General features: G+C 37.0%; 1 protein-coding gene and 2 pseudogenes across 1 annotated transcript; 1 reads left to right on the forward strand and 2 right to left on the reverse strand.

Moving 5' to 3' along the window:
• Window positions 1–75: 75 nt before the first annotated feature.
• On the reverse strand, window positions 76–5,867 carry LOC110729532 (annotated as a pseudogene).
• An 11-nt stretch (window positions 5,868–5,878) lies between these two features.
• Window positions 5,879–12,350, reverse strand: LOC110729530 (annotated as a pseudogene).
• A 941-nt stretch (window positions 12,351–13,291) lies between these two features.
• On the forward strand, window positions 13,292–19,961 carry LOC110729461. The gene is made up of 5 exons (XM_021909194.1): window positions 13,292–13,301; window positions 15,501–16,429; window positions 16,519–17,429; window positions 17,556–17,747; window positions 18,972–19,961. Exons 1-5 carry the CDS (start codon window positions 13,292–13,294, stop codon window positions 19,507–19,509), a joined length of 2,580 nt encoding a protein of 859 aa, XP_021764886.1. The 3' UTR covers window positions 19,510–19,961.
• The last annotated feature ends 164 nt before the right edge of the window (window positions 19,962–20,125 follow it).

Raw genomic sequence — 20,125 nt, forward strand, 5'->3', positions numbered from 1 at the left:
AATATGTAGTTTACTTCTACATTCAGCTCAAATACTTTGGAAGAATCTCAGGCTTTTGTTTTCTTTATTTATTGATGATTGGTGTGCTAAATGCCTTATGTTCAGTAGGATTGATCAGCAGAATGGATATGAGACCAATATTCCTTGACAAGTTGGCCAAATAATGAGCTTTCGTTCTTCATTAGCTTCATTGGCTCATCATACTCCACCAAGTTTCCTGCAGGATGTTCAGTGTAACTTTTAGCATTGATCTCATCTGCTGTTTTTATCTCAAAGTTACAGTTTTTTTATTTTTATTTTTCCTGAATTTTGCTCTCTGCTGCATATCTGAATAATAAGTGTTTGAGCTAATCTAAACATATTAGTAATGTTAAAAACCAAACACTTACCATCACTTATGGCAAGGACCTTTGTGCAGTCCATCATTGTTGGTATCCTGTGGGCTACGGTAATCACAGTGGAATCCGAAAATTCTGCTCTTATAGTTTTCTGCAGGATCATGTCAGTTGCGTTATCAATGGATGCAGTCGCTTCATCAAGCACAAATACCCTGCTTTTTCTCAGCAAAGCACGACCTAGACAGAACAGTTGTCGTTGTCCCATGCTCCAATTTGACCCATCCTCCATAACTAATAGTGAAAAATGTTTAGTGCAAAAATTGATAAAAATGCATATTGATGTGAATTATGAACTGATCTGCAAGGTCTGCAATAACAAAATGGTCAAAGACTTTTTTTTCTTTTTCTTTTTCTTTTTCTTTTTTTTTTGCTCTGAAAGAACAAAGAATTACCTAAAGAATCTAGTCCCTGGTTTTTCTCTTTGACTGCTTCTAAAAGTTGACATTTGCCAAGCACCTTCTCAAGAACACAAAGTCAGATTTTTCAGATTTTTTGCATCACTTGAAAAATCTATAGCAGTATCTCATTAGGTATAATATACAGTAGAATCTTCATTACAGAAAGAGAAAATATACCTCCCAGATGACTTCATCATCATGCTGACTTAACGGATCCAAATTAAATCGTACAGAGCCATTAAAGAGAGTAGGGTTTTGAGGGATAATCCCGAAACGTGACCTTAAATCGTGAAGTCCTATTGAACATATATCAACACCATCAACTATAATCTTCCCTTCTGATGGTTCCACTAGGCGAAACAATGCCCCTATTAGGGTAGTCTTTCCACTGCCTGTCCTACCAACAATGCCAATTTTGTTGCCCCCTTCAAATGTACAACTGATTCCTTTAAGAACCAGTGGAGTATCTGGTCTATATCTTAACTGATTGAACATGAAAATTTTTAGTACGTTGCCCTCTTTCTAGAATCATCAAAATTTAATTCTAGATACAAAGATATTCACCTGCAGATTGCATATCTCCACTTTGCCAACCAATGGCCAGTTTTGTGGAGGGCGGCTATCTTTGATGACTTCTGGAGCCTCACTTGGTATATCCATGTATTGATCAAGCCTCTCCACGGAAATTATATCGTTGGATAATATACATTGTTTCTCAATTAAGAAAACCATACTCATGTTTAATGTAAGACCATACGACAGTGCCATTCCGATGAACCCTGCATTTTTGGTTTTCTTAGCATTACCTTGCAGAAATGCTCCTAGGCAATTTAATTTTACTCATCTCATATAACATCTGTTAACCACAAAAACCTCACAACAAAGAGCAAAAGAGAGAACTATCTCACCTGAGCTTAATGTTCCTGGAGGAAGCGAAACCATACATAATGCAGCTACTGCAAGAACAGTGGCAGTGAGTGCCTCAATCCTCTGTATCAGCCATTCGTTGGCTGCAAAACTGTGGAAGAATGGGCTTGCATTTGTGTCAATAATGTTGAGATTCTTTGCGAAAAAACAGTCTTCCTCTTGAAAAGCTCTTATTGTCATAGCTCCGGCTAATGACTCAGTCAAATGGTTTGCAACCGTAGACTTGGTTGTACCATGGAGTCTCATCAACTCTTTTGCTGTTGCCAAGTAGTAACGCTGTTGATATGTTTATAGGCTAATTAGGTGTTATGCCTAGCAACAAGTTTATAGTTTCAGAAAACACTATGCTTCACAAATAAATGACATCTTAACATTTTACATGCAGTTTACCAATTTTGGAGGTTATCAAGATCAGGAAGATAATATGTGAGGAGATCCTTTACATACTTACTTGCAATCTTATTGTCATGTAAATGACTGGTACAATGACAAACAAAGCCTGCCAAGTAATGATGGCCATTACTCCTAAAGTAGCATATGCCGTGGTAGTAGCTCCAAAGCCCATCAGAAAGCTGAAGGGAATATCCACATCAACGATGTTTAAATCAGATGAAATCTGCAGGTTTTAAAAGAAGCAGGGGAAGTTAAAGTCATGTCAACTTGATTAATGCTGTGTAACTTGCAAGAGCTTTATAACTCACTCGACTTAGTATCCTTCCGAGAGGTGTAGAGTTGTAGAATGACACTGGAGCGCGAAAGAGAGAGTTCAGCAACTTAGAAAATAAAGATTTTGAGGACTCCATCCCAAATTTAACCACTGCTAGTGATCTAATGAGTAAAAAGAATGTCATGCTGAATCCACTTATGACATAAACCACTATCAGTTTTGATTTGCTGATGTGAGGATTATCAACACTAGAGGCTATCCATGTATTTTGTAATATTTGACCGGTCACAAAGGCGAGATGTGCAAGAGCAACAATAGTAAAGTACAGGCAGCCTTTATTCTGATTCAAGTAAATCATGTATGATTTAAAACCAGTGTCTCCAACTTCTCTTTCTTCTTGTTTAATCAGTTGGTCACCAATTAATGCTTGATATTGGTCCTCATCAACATTGGCTTTATTAATCTCTTTTGCAGTACAATTGTGCCTCTCAGATGTGCTGACTTCTGCTAGTGTTTCAGTCCCTGCAGTCTCTTTGTGCGCGTTTACAAGGTCCAAAAATTCCTGACTTGAAGCTAATAGCTCATGATAAGGGCCTGCATGAAGAACTTCCCCATCTGACATCAGCTGAAACACAAGAATGATATCCTGTTAGTTTAAAGGAATATTATGAACTTTGAAAATTTGAAGGCTAATGAGGCTTGAAGCACAAATTTGAAGCAAAGACTCCGCAAGTTAAGCATCACACTACTGAGGGACTCACCAAACAACTGTGAAATGCGGGAAGAAAATCAACTTGGTGTGTTACAAGCAAGACAGTCTTTCCAGAAAGAGCTTCCATAAATAATCCTACAACAATGTAAAAAGATCAGATTATTCAGATGTTAACTCAGTTGTCAAGGGAAAAAAAAAATCAGTAGTTAAGGTCTATGGTTACATTCAAGAGGCTAGTTGCAGTGTGTGCATCAACAGCACTAAATGGGTCATCCAAAAGATATATATCAGCATCTTGGTACAATGCACGAGCAAGTTGGATCCGTTGTTTCTGCCCACCACTTAAATTAATTCCTCTTTCTCCTATCACGGTCAAGTCTCCATGAGGAAGAAATTCAAGATCTTTCACCAATGAACACTTATGGAGTGTTTCTTGGTATCTCAGATCATCCAAGGCAGATCCGAAAATAATATTCTCACGTATTGTCCCTGTTTGGATCCAAGCTGTCTGGGAAACGTAAGCAATTCTCCCATATACTCCGACCTGTACAAGGGAAAGGTACGGTTTGGGAAACAATTTTACTATCAATCTCCTACTTACATGAGTTACATCAGTAAAATTAGACATTAAAGATTTGATAAAATGCTAGTGAATAAAATGATGCAAAGGTTTAACTATGAGGGTTATTGAATAATCTTACATTTCCATCTATATATGGCACTTCTCCAAGAATTGCTGCTAGTAATGTTGATTTTCCTGAGCCAACTTCTCCACATATAGCTACCTTTTCACCTGGGCGAATATCAAGATTTATATTTCTAAGTGTTGACCTTGACGGATTCATCTCCCACGAAAACTTTGCTGACTTCATTAGTATGGCACAGTTTGTGCTGCTGGTCATATTACTCTTTCTGACGTTTTCAATTTGAAGCTCTGGTGCAGCTAGAAACTTCACAATCCGTGCAAATGAAAGTCTTGCATGAATCACTACACTTATGACATGGGGTATAATAGTGACGGGGTCTTGCACTAGACGCAAAGTTGCTATAAATGTGAATATATTACTAGCATGTAGAGGAATTCGGAGGAAATAGCATGCACCAAATGTAGCAGAAGACACCAATGTAGGAGATGTCCAGAAGAGAAGAGAATTGTATGTTTTTTGCAACAGCACTGCTGATAAACATTTATACTCCACTTTCCTCAATTCCTCGACTACATTCTTGAAGTGAGTCTCCCAAGCATACATTTTTAGCACCTTCATGTTTACAAGAGCCTCTGAGAAAGCCTTTAGCCTTTCATCTTGAGCAGCAATCAACTTGCTTTGTAGCTTATGCTGCAGTTTGGCTAGGGGTGTATTGCATATTACTGTTAAAACGATCACTACTAACGATGCAATGGTTGCAAGTCCGACTGAATGGATCAGAATAGCTAATGCAAAGCAAAGTTGAAGGCTTGTTGTCCAAATCTGATGAAACCAAAAAGGGAATTCCCCAATCCTATAAGCATCAACACTTGTATAATTCATTATGTTACCACCAGAGTGTATCCTTCTAGCACCATTTGATAATCGCAGCTGCTTCCTATAGATTGCTGCTAAGAGCATGGACCTCACTTTAAGACCAATCAATTTGCTTCGAAAGTACCATTGTCTTTGGGACAAAGATTCCAGGATCTTTGAAAGGAAGAGTGAAATAGCCAAAACATAACCTTCATATCTGAATGCTTCTTTTCCCTCAGCAACATGAATGAAAGAATTGAGAAAAAGAGGTCCAGCTGACAGCGCAAGTATCTTCAGAAGTGCAAAGAACCCTGATATCAGAATCTCCTTCCAGTAGCATGCAACAATGATCCAAAACATTGAGCTGTTTGACAGTGATTCAGCTTGCTTATGCTTATTCATTCGGTCCATGAACTGCAAGTAACAAGATCCTGCCATGTCCATGTCCCGTAGTTTGGGCAAGTCATCTTCGTTGAGAGGTTTCTTCCTACCCAATTTCATCAAAGGATTCAACCAACAAAACGACGTCTTACTGAACAATCCAGCTTTGGAAAATGGGGTAACTTGGGCAGTTAAACCTGATTTACAGCTCCCAATTTCCTCCCCATCCATAGGAGCTCGAGTATACTCCTTGTATGTACTTAACAAGAGCAAACCCCCTCCAAGAAAAGATAGAATGTCTAACACCCCCTTCACTGCTACTGCATGATTTACTGAGGCAGCAAAAAGAGCTAGAAAGCAGAATATCCCAGCATAGAGGAAAGCCAAAATGGATAAGATTCGCAATTGGACTCTTGGGAAAAACTCTCCAAGGCCTGTTATTAGTCCCACCAACAGCCATGTAACTCCATGAAATAAAAATATAACCCACCCATGAATTGGTGAAATAGAATGATCATCACTTTTCAACTTTTGCTTCAAAATCCAAAGACCAAAGCCTATATAAACTAGTCCAAGACATCCATTAAATACAGCTGACAGTATCTGTATGACACAGAACTGTCGTATACCACGAGCATTTAGCTCGAGTTTCTTGGAAAGAAATCTGCAAATGAAGCTGTACAAGAGGACTACTAGAAGCAATATATTGAAACAAACAACTAAAGCATGGTTGACACATGTTGAAGGATGAGTAACTGACCCAAACTGAGGACTACAAGTCTTCAAACTGCTGCTTTCGCAATCAGATTGCCCACAAAATAAAGCCCACAGATTTTCCATTCTGATTCTGCTACCTTTTTCTCTGCATTAACATAAGAACTCAGAATTAGCACACATAAACAGGAACACAAGATTGTTGTTACGATTTAGTCAACTAGATTGGTCATTGTAGAAACAATAATTAAAAGCTCTTGCAAAGACTCTTGTACAATACTCACCTAAAAAAAGGGATGACAAAAGTACTGCTTTGGATTTTATAGAGATGACAGAACTTAGAAGTACTGCAACATTATTTTTGTTTTTGCTTTAGGTGGTGAATGCTGAATAATGCACTTATTAAATTAATTAGCACCAAGTTGTTGTAGATATGACAAAATTACTATAGAGTAACCATATTATAATACTTAGCAATATTTAATACAAACTGTCCTCTGATAATCTGATATCACTAAGCATTATAATAGGTATGCGTTTCTTTAATTTTTGCTTCCTGGGTTGTTTTATTTTTTATATAATCAAATCATTATTACCGTTGCAAAATTGGATTTTTGCAATTTATCAATTTTTTTTTTTTACTAATTTCATTCTTGGGTATAACGTATAATCGTATAAGTGAAAAGGGCATTTATTTTGTGTTTTTGTTAACATGTTAGCAAATTGGCAATGTTGTGTTTGCAATTGTGTTGATTTTTGGTGAATGTGAATTGGTGCTGAAAAAGTTGCTAAATTCGGAATGTGACTAGTTAGTGTTATGGATTGCTGATTGAATTTGCTTGAAAACGAATTGTTAGGGAAAAAAATATGTGCATTAGATTGATTTTGATTGGGTGAGTTTCATTATACCTTGTTTTGTCAAATGTTTGGTTAGTCAAATGCTATTAGCAAGAATTAATGTCCTGCATACCTGACACTGCTAGATTATTTCTGGTTGGTGTGCAGATATTTTAAGAGTGGACCAGGCAATCTTGAAGAAGATATGAAGAAGAGATTCAGCTATGAGTAGAGAAGATATTGAGAATGCTGTACTGGGAGGACAGTAAGCAAGGTTATGGAGTTATTTAATGGTATAGAAATGCTGGAATGCATACATGTTCATTAGTTTGTCGAACCACATTAAGGTATTAATTTGCTTTCTATGGTTATACACTTGTACTAGTGGAGCACTGGAGCCAGTAGAACTTTGTACATGTCTGAAATTCTGAATATCTCTTGCATTGATCATATTGTTGCCCATGACTGGACATATTGACTAGTGCTCAACAAAATGCTAAATATTCTATCAATTCTTGTAATAAATAGTTTTTGGATCAATCCATGAAAATTTACATGCTTTCAAGAGCAACAATATCTAGTTTAGTTCTTCATTCTTGGTATGCTAAATGCAATTTACTCAGCGTGACTGATCAGCGGAATGAATATGAGACCAATATTCCTTGACGAGCTGGCCAAATAATGAGTCGTCGTTCTTCATTAGCTTCATTGGCTCATCATACTCCACTAGTTTTCCTGCAAGAGGTACAATGTAACTTTTAACATTTTCTCATCCTGCTGATATTAATTTTTAGTATGGCTTTCTTTTATCTGAATTCTGCAACACTACAAGGTCTACAACTAATTATACACAGGAAGGTGGCTGTGAACTGAGTTTGGCTTTTACATGTTGAAATTTGAGCTGACTTAAACATATAAGAAATGTTATAAACAAAACACTCACCATCACTTATGGCAAGGATCTTTGTGCAGTCCATAACTGTTGGTATCCTGTGGGCTACAGTGATCACAGTGGAATCTGAAAACTCAGCTCTTATCGTTTTCTGCAGGATCATATCAGTTGCATTATCAATACATGCAGTCGCTTCATCTAGCACTAATACCTTGCTTTTTCTCAGTAAAGCACGCCCTAGACAGAACAGTTGTCGTTGTCCCATGCTCCAATTTGACCCATCCTCTATAACTGAAGGTGAAAAATGTAGTGCAAAAATCGATAAATCACATTTTGGTTTGAAATTATTGTTCTGCTAGGTCTTCTCTAACAAAATGGTAGAAGACTGGTTATTTTTGCTCTGAAAGAATGAAGGACTTACCTAAAGAATCAAGCCCCTGGTTTTTCTCCTTCACTGCTTGTTTAAGCTGACATTTGCCAAGCACCTTCCCAAAAACACTGTAAAGTAAGCTCTTTTTTTCTTCTATTTTTTATTTTCACAATGCATGAGATATAGCATTCAAGCATTATGTAGAATGTAAAATCTGTATTACAGAAAGAGAAACCATACCTCCCAGATTTCTTCATCATTATGCTGACTTAACGGATCCAAATTAAATCGTATGGTGCCGTTAAAGAGAGTAGGATCTTGAGGGATAATCCCAAAACGTGACCTTAGATCGTGAAGTCCTATTGAACATATATCAACACCGTCAACTATAATCTTCCCTGCTACTGGCTCTACTAGGCGAAACAATGCTCCTATTAGCGTAGTCTTCCCACTGCCAGTCCTACCAACAATACCAATTTTATTGCCCCCTTCAAATGTGCAACTGATTCCTTGAAGAACCAGTGGTGTGTCTGGCCTATATCTTATCTGCATTGACCATGGAAATTTTTAGTGTCTCCCCATCTTTGCAAACTGCCAAATTAAAATAGATACTTAGAGATTCACCTGCAAATTGCATATCTCCACTTTACCAACCAGTGGCCAATTTTGTGGAGGTCGATTATCCTTGATTATTTCTGGAGCTTCGCTTTGTATATCCATGTATTGATTAAGCCTCTCCACGGAAATAATATGGTTAGCCAAAATGCATTGACATTGATTTGAGATAACCATACCTACATTTAATGTGAGGCCATATGATAGTGCCATTCCAATGAACCCTGCATTATTTTTGGTATATAAGAAAGTCAGTTTGTCCATCTTGTCTTTGTTAATTGAAGCAAAAATCAATGTTTCTGTAACAGACTCTGATCTCACCTGGGCTAAAAGTGCCGCGAGGAAGCAAAATCATACACAGTGCTGCAGTTGCAAGAACAGTGGCACTGAGAGTTTCAATCCTTTGAATCAGCCATTCTCTAGCTGCAAAATTGTGGAAGAACGGACTAGCATTTATATCAATAAGCTCAAGATTTTTAGCAAAGAAACGGTCTTCCTCCTTAAAAGCTCTAATTGTCACAACTCCAGCTGCAGTTTCAGCTAAATGGTTTGCCACCATGGACTTGGTTGTACCATTCAGTCTCATCAACTCTTTTGCAGTAGCAAATTAGTAACGCTGCCAATATGTTTCAGAGACTAGTTAGGTAACTCTTTTCATCAGAAATCAATGTATGACAATCACGCTTGTGTAAGCTATAAAATGACAGCATGTATTTTGTTGAAGGGAAAGTTCTATGATGGAATATCTTGTAATCGTATAACCATGTAAATCACTGGTGCAGTGACAAACAAGACCTGCCAAGTAATGAAGGTTAAAACTCCTAAAGTAGCATATACCGTGGCAGTAGTTCCAAAAGCTAACTGGAAGGCGACTGGGATATCAACATCGATGATACACAAATCAGATGAAATCTGCAGGGTTTATAGAAACAGGGGAAAGTAGCATATGTGAAATGTTAGTTCAATTTGGATTATTGTTGTGTAACTTGTAAGAGCTTTATATGCACTTACACGACTTAGTATCCTTCCAAGAGGTGTAGAGTCATAGAAAGAAACTGGAGCTCGAAATAAAGAGTTTGTTAGCTTTGAAAATAATGACTTTGATGATTCCATCCCTAATGTAACCACTGCAGCTGATCTAATGAGTAAAAATAGTGTCATGCAGAATCCAATGATGATGTAAACCACAATCAATTTTGATTTGCTGATATGTGGTTTATCTACACCATAGGCCATCCATGCATTCTGTGATATCTGGCCGGTCAAAAAGGCGAGATGAGCAAGAGCAACAATAGAAAAGTACAGCCAGCCTTTGCTCTGATTCAAGTATATAGCATATGGCTTGAAACCAGTATCTCCAACTTCTCTTTCTTCTTGCTTGATCAACTGACCCCCTTTTAATGCTTGACTGTGGTTCTCATTCTTCTCAATGTTCGGTCTTTTAATCTCTTTTGCAGAACAATTGTGTCTTTCAGATGAGCTGACTTCAGCAAGTGTTTCAGTACCAGCAGTCTCTTTGTGCGCATTTACAAGGTTCATAAATTCCTGACTTGATTCTAATAACTCATGATACGAGCCTGCACGAAGAACTTCCCCGTCTGACATCAGCTGCAAACAGTACAACTACCTGTTATTAATAGGAAATATATACACAAATATAGTAGATAACTATGAAGGTCCATAGTGTTGGATGCAAAGCCATGGCACGAGGACATAGGTGTTTCATCATTTAATCTTCACAAAGCATCAGTATTTTTCTGTTACAGCCTTTGTTTTTTTTTTTTTTTAAAAAATTACAGGAACCGAATTTCTCTTAAGGTAAGGGATTCTTGAAGCATGCATCATAAGATCGAATGCTCCACAAGCATCATACAACTGAAGAACTCACCAAACAGCAATGAAATGCAGGAAGAAAATCAACTTGGTGTGTCACAAGCAAGACGGTCTTTTCAGAAAGAGCTTCCATAATATAATCCTATCGCAGCATAAAAAGTTCAGATGTTACATGAATACATATATTAAGGAAACGAAGAAAGTTGAAAGGTAAAGATCAAGAAGTTACATTGAAGAGATTAGTTGCAGTGTGTGCGTCAACAGCACTGAATGGATCATCCAAAAGATATATGTCAGCATCTTGGTACAATGCACGAGCAAGTTGAATCCGTTGCTTCTGACCCCCACTTAGATTAATTCCTCTTTCCCTTATTTCGGTCAAGTCACCATAAGGAAGAAGTTCAAGGTCTTTTACCAATGAACACCTGCCAAGAGTTATCTGGTATCTGAAGTCATCCATGTCAGTTCCAAAAAGAATATTATCGCGTATTGTCCCTGTTTGAATCCAAGCTGTCTGGGAAACATAAGCGATCCTACCAAAAACTTCTACCTTTATAAGGAGAAATATTTAGTAAAATTTTCCAATAAATCACCTGCTGACCTGCTGTACTATCAATAGGCCTAAATCCAGGTGATCTGAAAGAAGAAAAAAAAGAAACAAACAATCCTATACTACATATATAAAATGATGCAATGATTTAAGGGTTGCTGAAGGAGCTTACATTTCCATCTATGTATGGTACTTCTCCAAGAATAGCTGCTAGCAATGTTGATTTTCCGGAGCCAACCTCTCCACATATAGCCACCTTTTCACCTGAACGGACGTCTAGATTTATGTTTCTGAGTGTCCTCTTAGATGAATTCATCTCCCATGAAAAATTAGCTGACTTTATTAGTATGGCATGGCTCGTGCTGGTCATATTAATCTTCCTGACATTGTCATTCTGAATCTCTGGCTCTGCTAAAAACTTGACAATTCGAGTAAACGAAAGTCTTGCATTAATCACTACACTTATGATATCAGGGATAACTCTGATGGGCTCTTGCACTAGTCGCAAGGTTGCGACAAATGTGAAAATACTACTGGCATGTAGAGGGATTCGGAGGAAATAACATGCACCAAATGTAACTGAAGACACCATTATAGGAGATATCCAGAATAGAAAAGTATTGAATGCTTTTTGTGTCAACTCTGCTGATAAATATCTATTTTCCACTTTCCTCAACGACTCTACTACGTTTTTGAAGTGACTCTCCCAAGCATACATTTTTAGCACCTTCATGTTCACAAGAGCCTCCGAGCTAGCCTTTAGCCTCTCGTCTTGAGCAACCATCAACTTGCTTTGAAACTTATGCTGTAATTTGGCTAGGGGAATGTTGCAAATCACGGTTAAAATAATCACTACTAATGATGCAATGGTTGCAAGTTTGACCGAATGGATCAGGATAACTAATGCCAAGCAAATTTGGAGGCCTGTTGTCCAAATCTGGTGTAACTAAAAAGGGAATTCTCCAATCCTATAAGCATCAATAGTTACATAATTCATTATCTTACCACCAGAGTGCATCCTCCTAGCAACATTTGATAAGCGTAGTTGCTTCCTGTATATAGCTGCTGTGAGCATGGACCTCACTTTGAGACCGGTCAATTTGCTTTGAAAGAACCATTGCCTCTGTGACAAAGATTCCAAGATCTTAGTAAGGAAGAGTGAAATCGCCAATACATAACCTTCGTGTCTGAATGCTTCTTTACCCTCAGCAAACAGGATGAAGAAATCAAGGAAAAGAGGTCCAGCTGACATAGCAAGTATCTTCAGAAGCGCGAAGAACCCTGATATCAGCATCTCCCTCCAGTAGCATGCAACAATTGACCAAAACATTGTGGATTCTGATGGTGATTTAGCCTGCTTATGTTTATTCATCTTTTCCATAAACTGCAAGTAACAAGATCCTGCCATGTCTATGTCTTGTAATTTGGGTAAGTCATCTTCCTCGAGAATCTTCTTCCTACCCAATTTCATCAAAGGGTTCAACCAACAGAATGACATTTTACTGAACAACCCACTGTTGGAAAACGGAGTAACTTGGGCAGCTAAACCAAATTTACTGCTATAAACTACAATCCACCCATGAATTGGTGAAATAGAATGATCAGTTTTCGACTTTTTCTCCAAAACCCAAATGCCAAAACCGATATAAACAAGTCCAAGACAGCCATTAAAAACAGCTGACAGTATCTGCAGGACAGCAGAGAACTGTTGCCTATTACGAGCTGGTAGCTCGAGTTTCTTAGAAAGAAGTTTACAAATGAAGTTATACAAGAGGACTGCTATAAGCAGTACATTAAAACAAACAAGAGAAGCATGGTTGACACATGAAGAAGGATGAGTAACTAACTCAAACTGAGGATTACAAAGCTCGGAACTGTTTCTTTCGCAATCAGATTGCCCACAAAATACAGTCCACAGATTCTGCATTGAGTATGCTTCAGCAATCTTTTCTCTGCATTAACATATAAACAGAATCAGCACATATAAAGCTATAATCTTTTAATCAAAGCATGAACAAGAACACAAGATTATCATGAAAAGAAAAAAAAAAAAAGAGGATGATTACAGATTACCTTTGGTTTTGAGAGAGTTGACAGAATAACTCAGAAGTACTACCATCTTTTTATACATATGATCAGTGAATTATGCACTTATTTAATTAGCATCAGATTGCTTAAGATATGACAGAAGTACTTAATTTGATTAGCATCAAACTTTGACGATTAAAAGAACTTACCTGGCCTGCAAGAAAATCCCATAATCATTTGTCAGTACGTCATTAACAATACATTAAAAATAAGCAGTACATTGTTACGTGCCCAAACTCAGCTAGTATTAATGTCGCATATGAGCAAGTATCAAAATGTCAGACTCGTTCATGGGTACTTGAGTTGAAATGAAGACTAAGAGTTCAAAAAAAAAAAAAAAAAAAAAAAAGGTTACCAGGTTAGTTCATCAACAGAAATTATATGAATCAAGTACTATCTACTAAAACATGATAACAGGTACATAAATAACATAATCTTCCGGATTTTATGGGATTACATAAAATCATACCCAGATATTCGTGTGATTAATTGATTGTTTACATATTCTATCAAAGACTGATGTCGTGCATAGCAGCATAGGTGCATTGCATTAAACATGAGAATCTCCGTGATCCATATTATATGTCACTTTTTTTTTTTTTTTTTAAATAATAATAATTCTTGGCCAGATATTCCGTACTCCATGTATGATGTAAAGATGTATAGTCACAAGTTTGGAAAATTTGCAAATTGCAGTCATTTAAAATTCGTATTTTGCAAATTGCAACCATTTAAATTTTTTTTTGCAAATTGTAGCCCAAAAGTTCGCATAAATTGTAAATTGCAGCCTGATTCAATTTTTTCATCGGTTTACAGGTTGAAAAATCTTTGGTAAAGGTTTTAGGGGTCATTTTAGACCTTAGGGAACGGAATTGAGCTCGGAATTAGCAAAAAAATAACGTAAGTGTCTCATATTACAGTTTCCCACAAATCGATACACTTTTATTACGCAAAACGAGATACTTGCGTTATTTTTTTGCTAATTCCGAGCTCAATTCGGACCCCTATGGCCTAAAATGACCCCTAAAACCTTAATCGAAGATTTTTCAACTTGTAAACCGATGAAAAAGTTGAATCGGACTGCAATTTACAATTTATATGAACTTTTGAGCTGCAATTTGCAAAAAAAAATTTAAATGGTTGCAATTTGCAAAATACGAACTTTAAATGGCTGCAATTTGCAAACTCACAAGTTTTGTTGAAAGTTGTTGGAGAAAATTTACATTGATTCAAATAGTATGAGAATGCTAACTAATTTAATTGGTTAGAAACTTCAAATTAATTAAATTAATCATTTAAAAGTATTGAGAACAAGTCTTGTTTAATTCATTTGTTTTTAGTACAATAACTCTATCTCTACACGGTTTTTTGAAATGTGTGTTCTTTACAAAAATTGTTTTGATTTACTGAACTGAATTGACCTGAACTAAACTGAAATGAATTGTTAATGAGAGGAGAAAATTAGGAATTGAACTGAAATGATTGGAGTTAAACTGAACTGAATTGAATTGAAATTATTCTGAAGAAAACAAGCTCTAAATAGATTACGAGTAGTTGATTAAAGTTGTATAAATTGGTAACTAAAACATAATATCTTGTTTGATTTTTGCAACTTAAAAATATCAAACTAAAAAAAATTTAGTGTAACCAATCTCTTCCTAATATTAAGAAATCAATAGAGAATGAGATTTAATCAAGTTTTTTTTCCCTAACCATTGACCTAAATTTATTATACAAAATAAAGATATGTATTTTGTAAACATAAATTTTTATATGTGGCTAGGGTTACTTTTCTCGAAAAAAAAATGGTCATAGTTACTCGTACAATGTTATAGGAATTAGTTCCTTAAAATGACTATTTTGTAAATAATGAAATTTTGACCAAATTAGGCCCTGTTTCTTTTAAGGTTTTTGACAGTTAGAATAAATTTCAGTATGGCAGAGCAGGTATCAACCGAGCAAATTGAGTCAGTAGATCAAGACTTAGTAACCAGAGCAAATTTCAGAACCAAACATCTCAAAAGAAGAGGGCCTTAAAATACCACCCTCATAACCTCATTGGTTCAAATTGGATTATTTTATTGGACCATTATTTCAAATCATCAATCACAACTTGTGCCTTTTCCACGTGAGTACGTGACAGTATATATTCAACAATTTTGGCATCTTATTCATTGATTTCCCGCCTAAACCCTCAAATTTCAACTTTCATTTCCCTCCTCCCTTTCTTCTTCATCCCCTCTTTCTCTCTCCTCCAAAATCCCCAATTTCATCCCCAATTCTCCGCCATTTCAATTTTCAATCCCTAAAACCTTCAAACTCCGGCTAATTTCCGGCCGAAAATGGCCGGCATTAATCCAATCAACTACTCTAAAACCCAAAGAATCGTCCTCTTGATCGATCTCAACCCTCTTCTTTACCTCCAAAACCCTAATTCTTACCTCACTTTAATCCTTACTTCTGCCAAAGTTCTCCTCTCTTTTCCCCCTCTTTCACTTTCTCTCTCCTCCTTCAAGCTCTTCTTCTCCTCTCTTTCTCCTCTCAAATCGTCGTCTTCTCTTCCCAATATCCCAATTTCATTGTATAACCCTAATTCTCTCTCCTTCAATCGACCAGATGAAACCCTAAATTTGCTTTCTCAAACCCTTGAATTGGCTTGTAATTTGGTGGATGCTTCGATTTCTGGTTCGGGTTCTAGGTCTTCGCATTTATCGAGCTCGATTGCGCAGGTAATTCATGATTATGGTTGGGATTTGTCTGATTGTTGTAATGATTCTGATTTGTTAGGGACTGTTAGGTCGAATTTGGTTGTATTGTTCTCACCTGTTTGTAGATCAAATAAGGATTTGATTGATTTTATGGGTGTTGATGATGTTGTGAATGATTGTGATGTTTTTTGTGATAAATTTAGAGGGGTTTTTGGGCATGTGAGAGATGCTTTTGCTAGTAGGGATATTCATTTCAGCTGGGTAGACTTGAACTTTGATAATGATGGCGGAAACGATGTCAAAAAAGATAAACTTGATGAATATAGCAGATTAGTGGGGTTTTTTCAAAATGGTGTTAAGAGTTTAGGTTGGGGTTTATGTTCTAGTGATTCAATTGTCTTGGGTTCTGCTCTTGTTTCGTTTGGCTTAATTTATCCGATGATTGGTGTTTCAGCTACTTTCCCTAAATTAAATGATAAATGTAAGAAAGTTTGTGGGCAATTGAATCTTGAGATATTGGATGTGAGTGGGAAACCTATGGAATGCAAGTATTGTGATCTCCAACTGCTTGATCTTAAAATGTTACGTGGGCGTAGGCTTCACGGTCTTTCAATCTCTGAGGGGTCTGAAAAAGCTGGAGAGCTTTCTCAACAATCCTGTGGAATTTGGGAGAGTTTTGGTGATGGGGTGGTGAAGATTGATGTAAAATCTCTCTGTAGAAATGGAGAGAGTGTAAATATGGATGAGCAAATTTCTGATGTGGTACTAGTTGATGAGTTATCAACAGATTCAAAGAAAAAGAACGAGAAGTCATCTACTGAGTTTTTTGCTGACAGAGTTCTTGAACTGCTTTCGGAAGGAACAGGTAGGTTTACCAAGAGAAAATCACCACCTCTCTGGCAGATTCTTTTAAGCTTTCTATATAGGAAAGGTTACTGGGCATCATTGCATTTGTCAAATGCCAAGGGCATCATAACCAAGGGGTTCTCAAACCTTTTACTATTAATTCGGCTTTTCTTTTTATTCTGAAAGATTGTACTGACTTATGTGGAGCTCAAAATGGTGTAAGTGAGCTAAACCTTGGACACGGTAGCTCAGAGAAAGGAGAAAAAACTGTTGGAATTGACATGAGTATGGATTCTGTGAGTGGGGTATGTAAAAGTGAGAGTAGAAGAAAGCACAGAATGCATCCCCACAGGTACAAGGATCTCTCCTGGGGCTCTTTCTGCAAAGCAGCTGCTCGACCCTGTGAGATGGAACTTGAGGGAGCTTACTTTTCCAAGGAATGTGATACTTCAAAGAAGTTAAAGTTTTTGCAGTGTTGGATAAAACAGGCCGCAAAAAGTAGCTCATCACTTCCATGCAAGTCAGACACACCTAAAATTATGGAGAAAACAGAGGAGAGATTGTGCCAGTTGCATCAAGAAAGTCAGCAACCACTTCCTTCTCTGGCTAAAGAACACGCTGTTGTGGGACCTCAAATAAAACAAACTGGAGCTTCGCAAGAAGCTGCTGAAGCTTTCTTTAGTAATTTATCTCAGAGAATTCAAAATGGTATTGCATCAGGAGTTGACTTAGTGGCTTTTGCGCAGCGGGTAGTTTCTTCATGTATTTATTGGCTTAGGCGGAAACTAGAACCAAATACAAAAGAAGAAAGTCAAGCCTCCCTTGAAAAATCAGATGGTAGCAGTTATGGAGGACTAGTAGCTGGTGAGCTCATCAAACTCTTACTAATCAATCCAAAAGACATAGCAGGAAAGCACAAAGATAGTGATCTATCCTCTAAAGCAACAGATGCACATTCATCAAATACCTCATCTGAAGATAGAATTAGACAGTATCCTTTTCTTCCATTAACTTTGTTTGGCTAATAATAAATGTTTGTCATGATTTTACTATTGCTTTATTACTGGTTGCGACATATTGATTGATTTGTCATGGTAGTTCCTTAAGCATTGTCTAGGTATGAGCTGCAGATTTTGTTTCGCATGGAGATACTTCAATCAGAGATTGTTGCTGGTATACGGGATTCTACCAAGAACAAATTTGTTAAGCAGATCTGCTGTCTTTTAGAGTTTATTCAGTGTAACATGGAGGATGGATTTTTTGGAGACTTTGACTTTAGTGATTATGTGGGCAGGACCATCAAAAGCAGGTATATACACTTCTAGTGCAATCAGCAATGCTTGTATAACCATGACATTTATTTATAGTATTGTGGTTGGCATCTAGTCACTCTGATATAGACTGAAATGTTTTTTTTTTGTTGTTGTTGTTTTTTTTTTTTTTTTTTTTTAATAATTTAATTAGATGAAAGCACATTTTCATAATACCAAATCAACATTTTCAATATTTCTGCGGACTTGGAAGTGTAGTTTCCAACTTTTATTTTCTAGTATGGATGTTCATTGAAAACCAATTATTTTACAAAATGGTTTCCACTCTAATCATCACATTCCAAGCAACTTCTAGATTGCATGGTGTAGTGTATCAAAGTGCATTAGTTTCTCCACATTTCAACCTCTATATCATCTAGTTATTCTGTATTACTTCCATCTTTCAGATGACTGTTTTGGAGAATGTCTTTATTTTTCCCAGAAAATGACCTTTTTTCGTATGTTTAAGTAAACATCCTTTCAACTAGCTCAAATCAGTGTGGTTGGGGATAAAGATAAGCAGATATAGTCCTCCCAAGTTTCTATGTATGATGGGATCGTGTCTTGGATGTTGATTTTGTTAATCTAGGATGTCAGAGGAAGTGGTTTGTGTCTGCTAAGGAAAGTTCTGATTCTGTTCCACACATAGCTCTCCAAAATTGTTTCCGAAATTTCAGGGCAGCCATTCTCCTTTTCTTTTGTTGTTTCGATCAGGACAACTAGACAAGTGGTTCGGTTCATTTTCTCTGTCTCCCACTTTTCAAATTTTCATGCTGTCATTTGTCTTTAACCTGCGGTGCAATTTGATGCAAGTAGTGGTAACCCCTTTTCATCATCAAGTGTATTGTTTAAGTAGGTCCAGATCACTCTTTTATATACTTTATATTCTATTCCTTTCACTAATTGTATAGCCTCAGTGAACATCCTCCTTCATGTTCCTGTTTATGTCAGAGTCAATTCATGACTCTATAAGACATAATTGTGACAAGAAATCTGCAATTAGTAGTTGAGGAGACATGCTGGTTGCACTGATTCTGGATTGTTTAAAATTTTAGGTACTGGTTTTCCAAAACTTCATTTTCTAGCTTACATGTGCCCTTTGAATTCCAACTTATTTTTTTGAAGACAAACATATTAGCTCAATGTTAATTTGTTTTTGGTTTGTTTTGTTGGAACAAAGTTTAGATCCACAATTTATGACATTATTTGTGTGGAATATCCAGGTATTCGCAGAACCTTGGGAGTATTGTACATAAAATCTATGATCAGATGGATCTATTATTGTTTGATGATGGTGATGATGATGAATCCCCTAATCCACTACTCAACAGTGAGGATAGCAGTCAATCATGGAAAGTAGGAAGTGAACCCAATTCTACTGATGATTCACTTCACACCGGTAGCACAGATCATGATCGCAAACTGGTTGAAGCTCAAGAAAGGAGAACAAGAGCTTTGAAGTTTGCTTCTTTTTCACGAAGAGCCATGCCTGACTTGCAGAGAGTGTGGGCCCCTAAGCCACCAAAATTGTCCAGGTCAAAATCAGATTCTTTTCGTAGGTCCAAGAGGAAAGACCGTCATAGAGAAAACTATGATCGGGTCTGCGAAACCCCAACAAGTGGGGCAAAAAAATGTTTATTCCCTTCGGATGGTAGTGTTGGTGATGTTGAAGAGTATAGGGAGCATGGGGGGAATTCAACTAGTTCCGTTCACAGGGCTTTGTTTCAGGATGAGTCGTGGCATCATGAATGGGGGCTTTGATTCATAAGCTACATTGGCCTAAAATAATACTGTATTAGTCAACTTAGACACAAACAAATACCTGTGTATACCAGAAGCTTTGCGTGAAGCACAAATACAACAGGACACACCTGTAAGACTACTTGCCTTTGTACAAAAATATTTTCAATTGACTTGTAGAGTATATCCTTCAGTAAATGTATAACTAGGTGTTTTTAGCAGTATAGGCACTAGGAGCCTTGTACGCTGTAATTCCTTTGTAACATGTTGTTTAATGTTGTCTAGAATTTCAAGACACGTATACAGCAACTTCTGTATCAGTTCAGCAGGGAAGAAGCAGGTGCAGTTCAGCAACTTCTGTATCAGAAATTGCATAACAATATCTGTGTCTCAGTTTAGTCTTGCTAATATAAGCTGTGATCTGGGAGTTTCTATTATGTTCTACATTTTAACGAGAGCCATGTTATCAATCTTGCCTTAACAAATTGGAGAGACTAAACTCTTGGATTATTTGTAGGCAGCCATGATAACCACAACGCAGCATGGCACCAGTTGCTCAACTGAGGCACTAACATAATGCAGAATCTGTACACTTCATATTAACTTTATTTATCCCCTCTGTTGTCTTTTATACACT

This window comes from Chenopodium quinoa, unplaced genomic scaffold, assembly GCF_001683475.1.
Source record: "Chenopodium quinoa cultivar QQ74 unplaced genomic scaffold, ASM168347v1, whole genome shotgun sequence".
NCBI classification, from domain to species: Eukaryota; Viridiplantae; Streptophyta; class Magnoliopsida; order Caryophyllales; family Amaranthaceae; genus Chenopodium; species Chenopodium quinoa.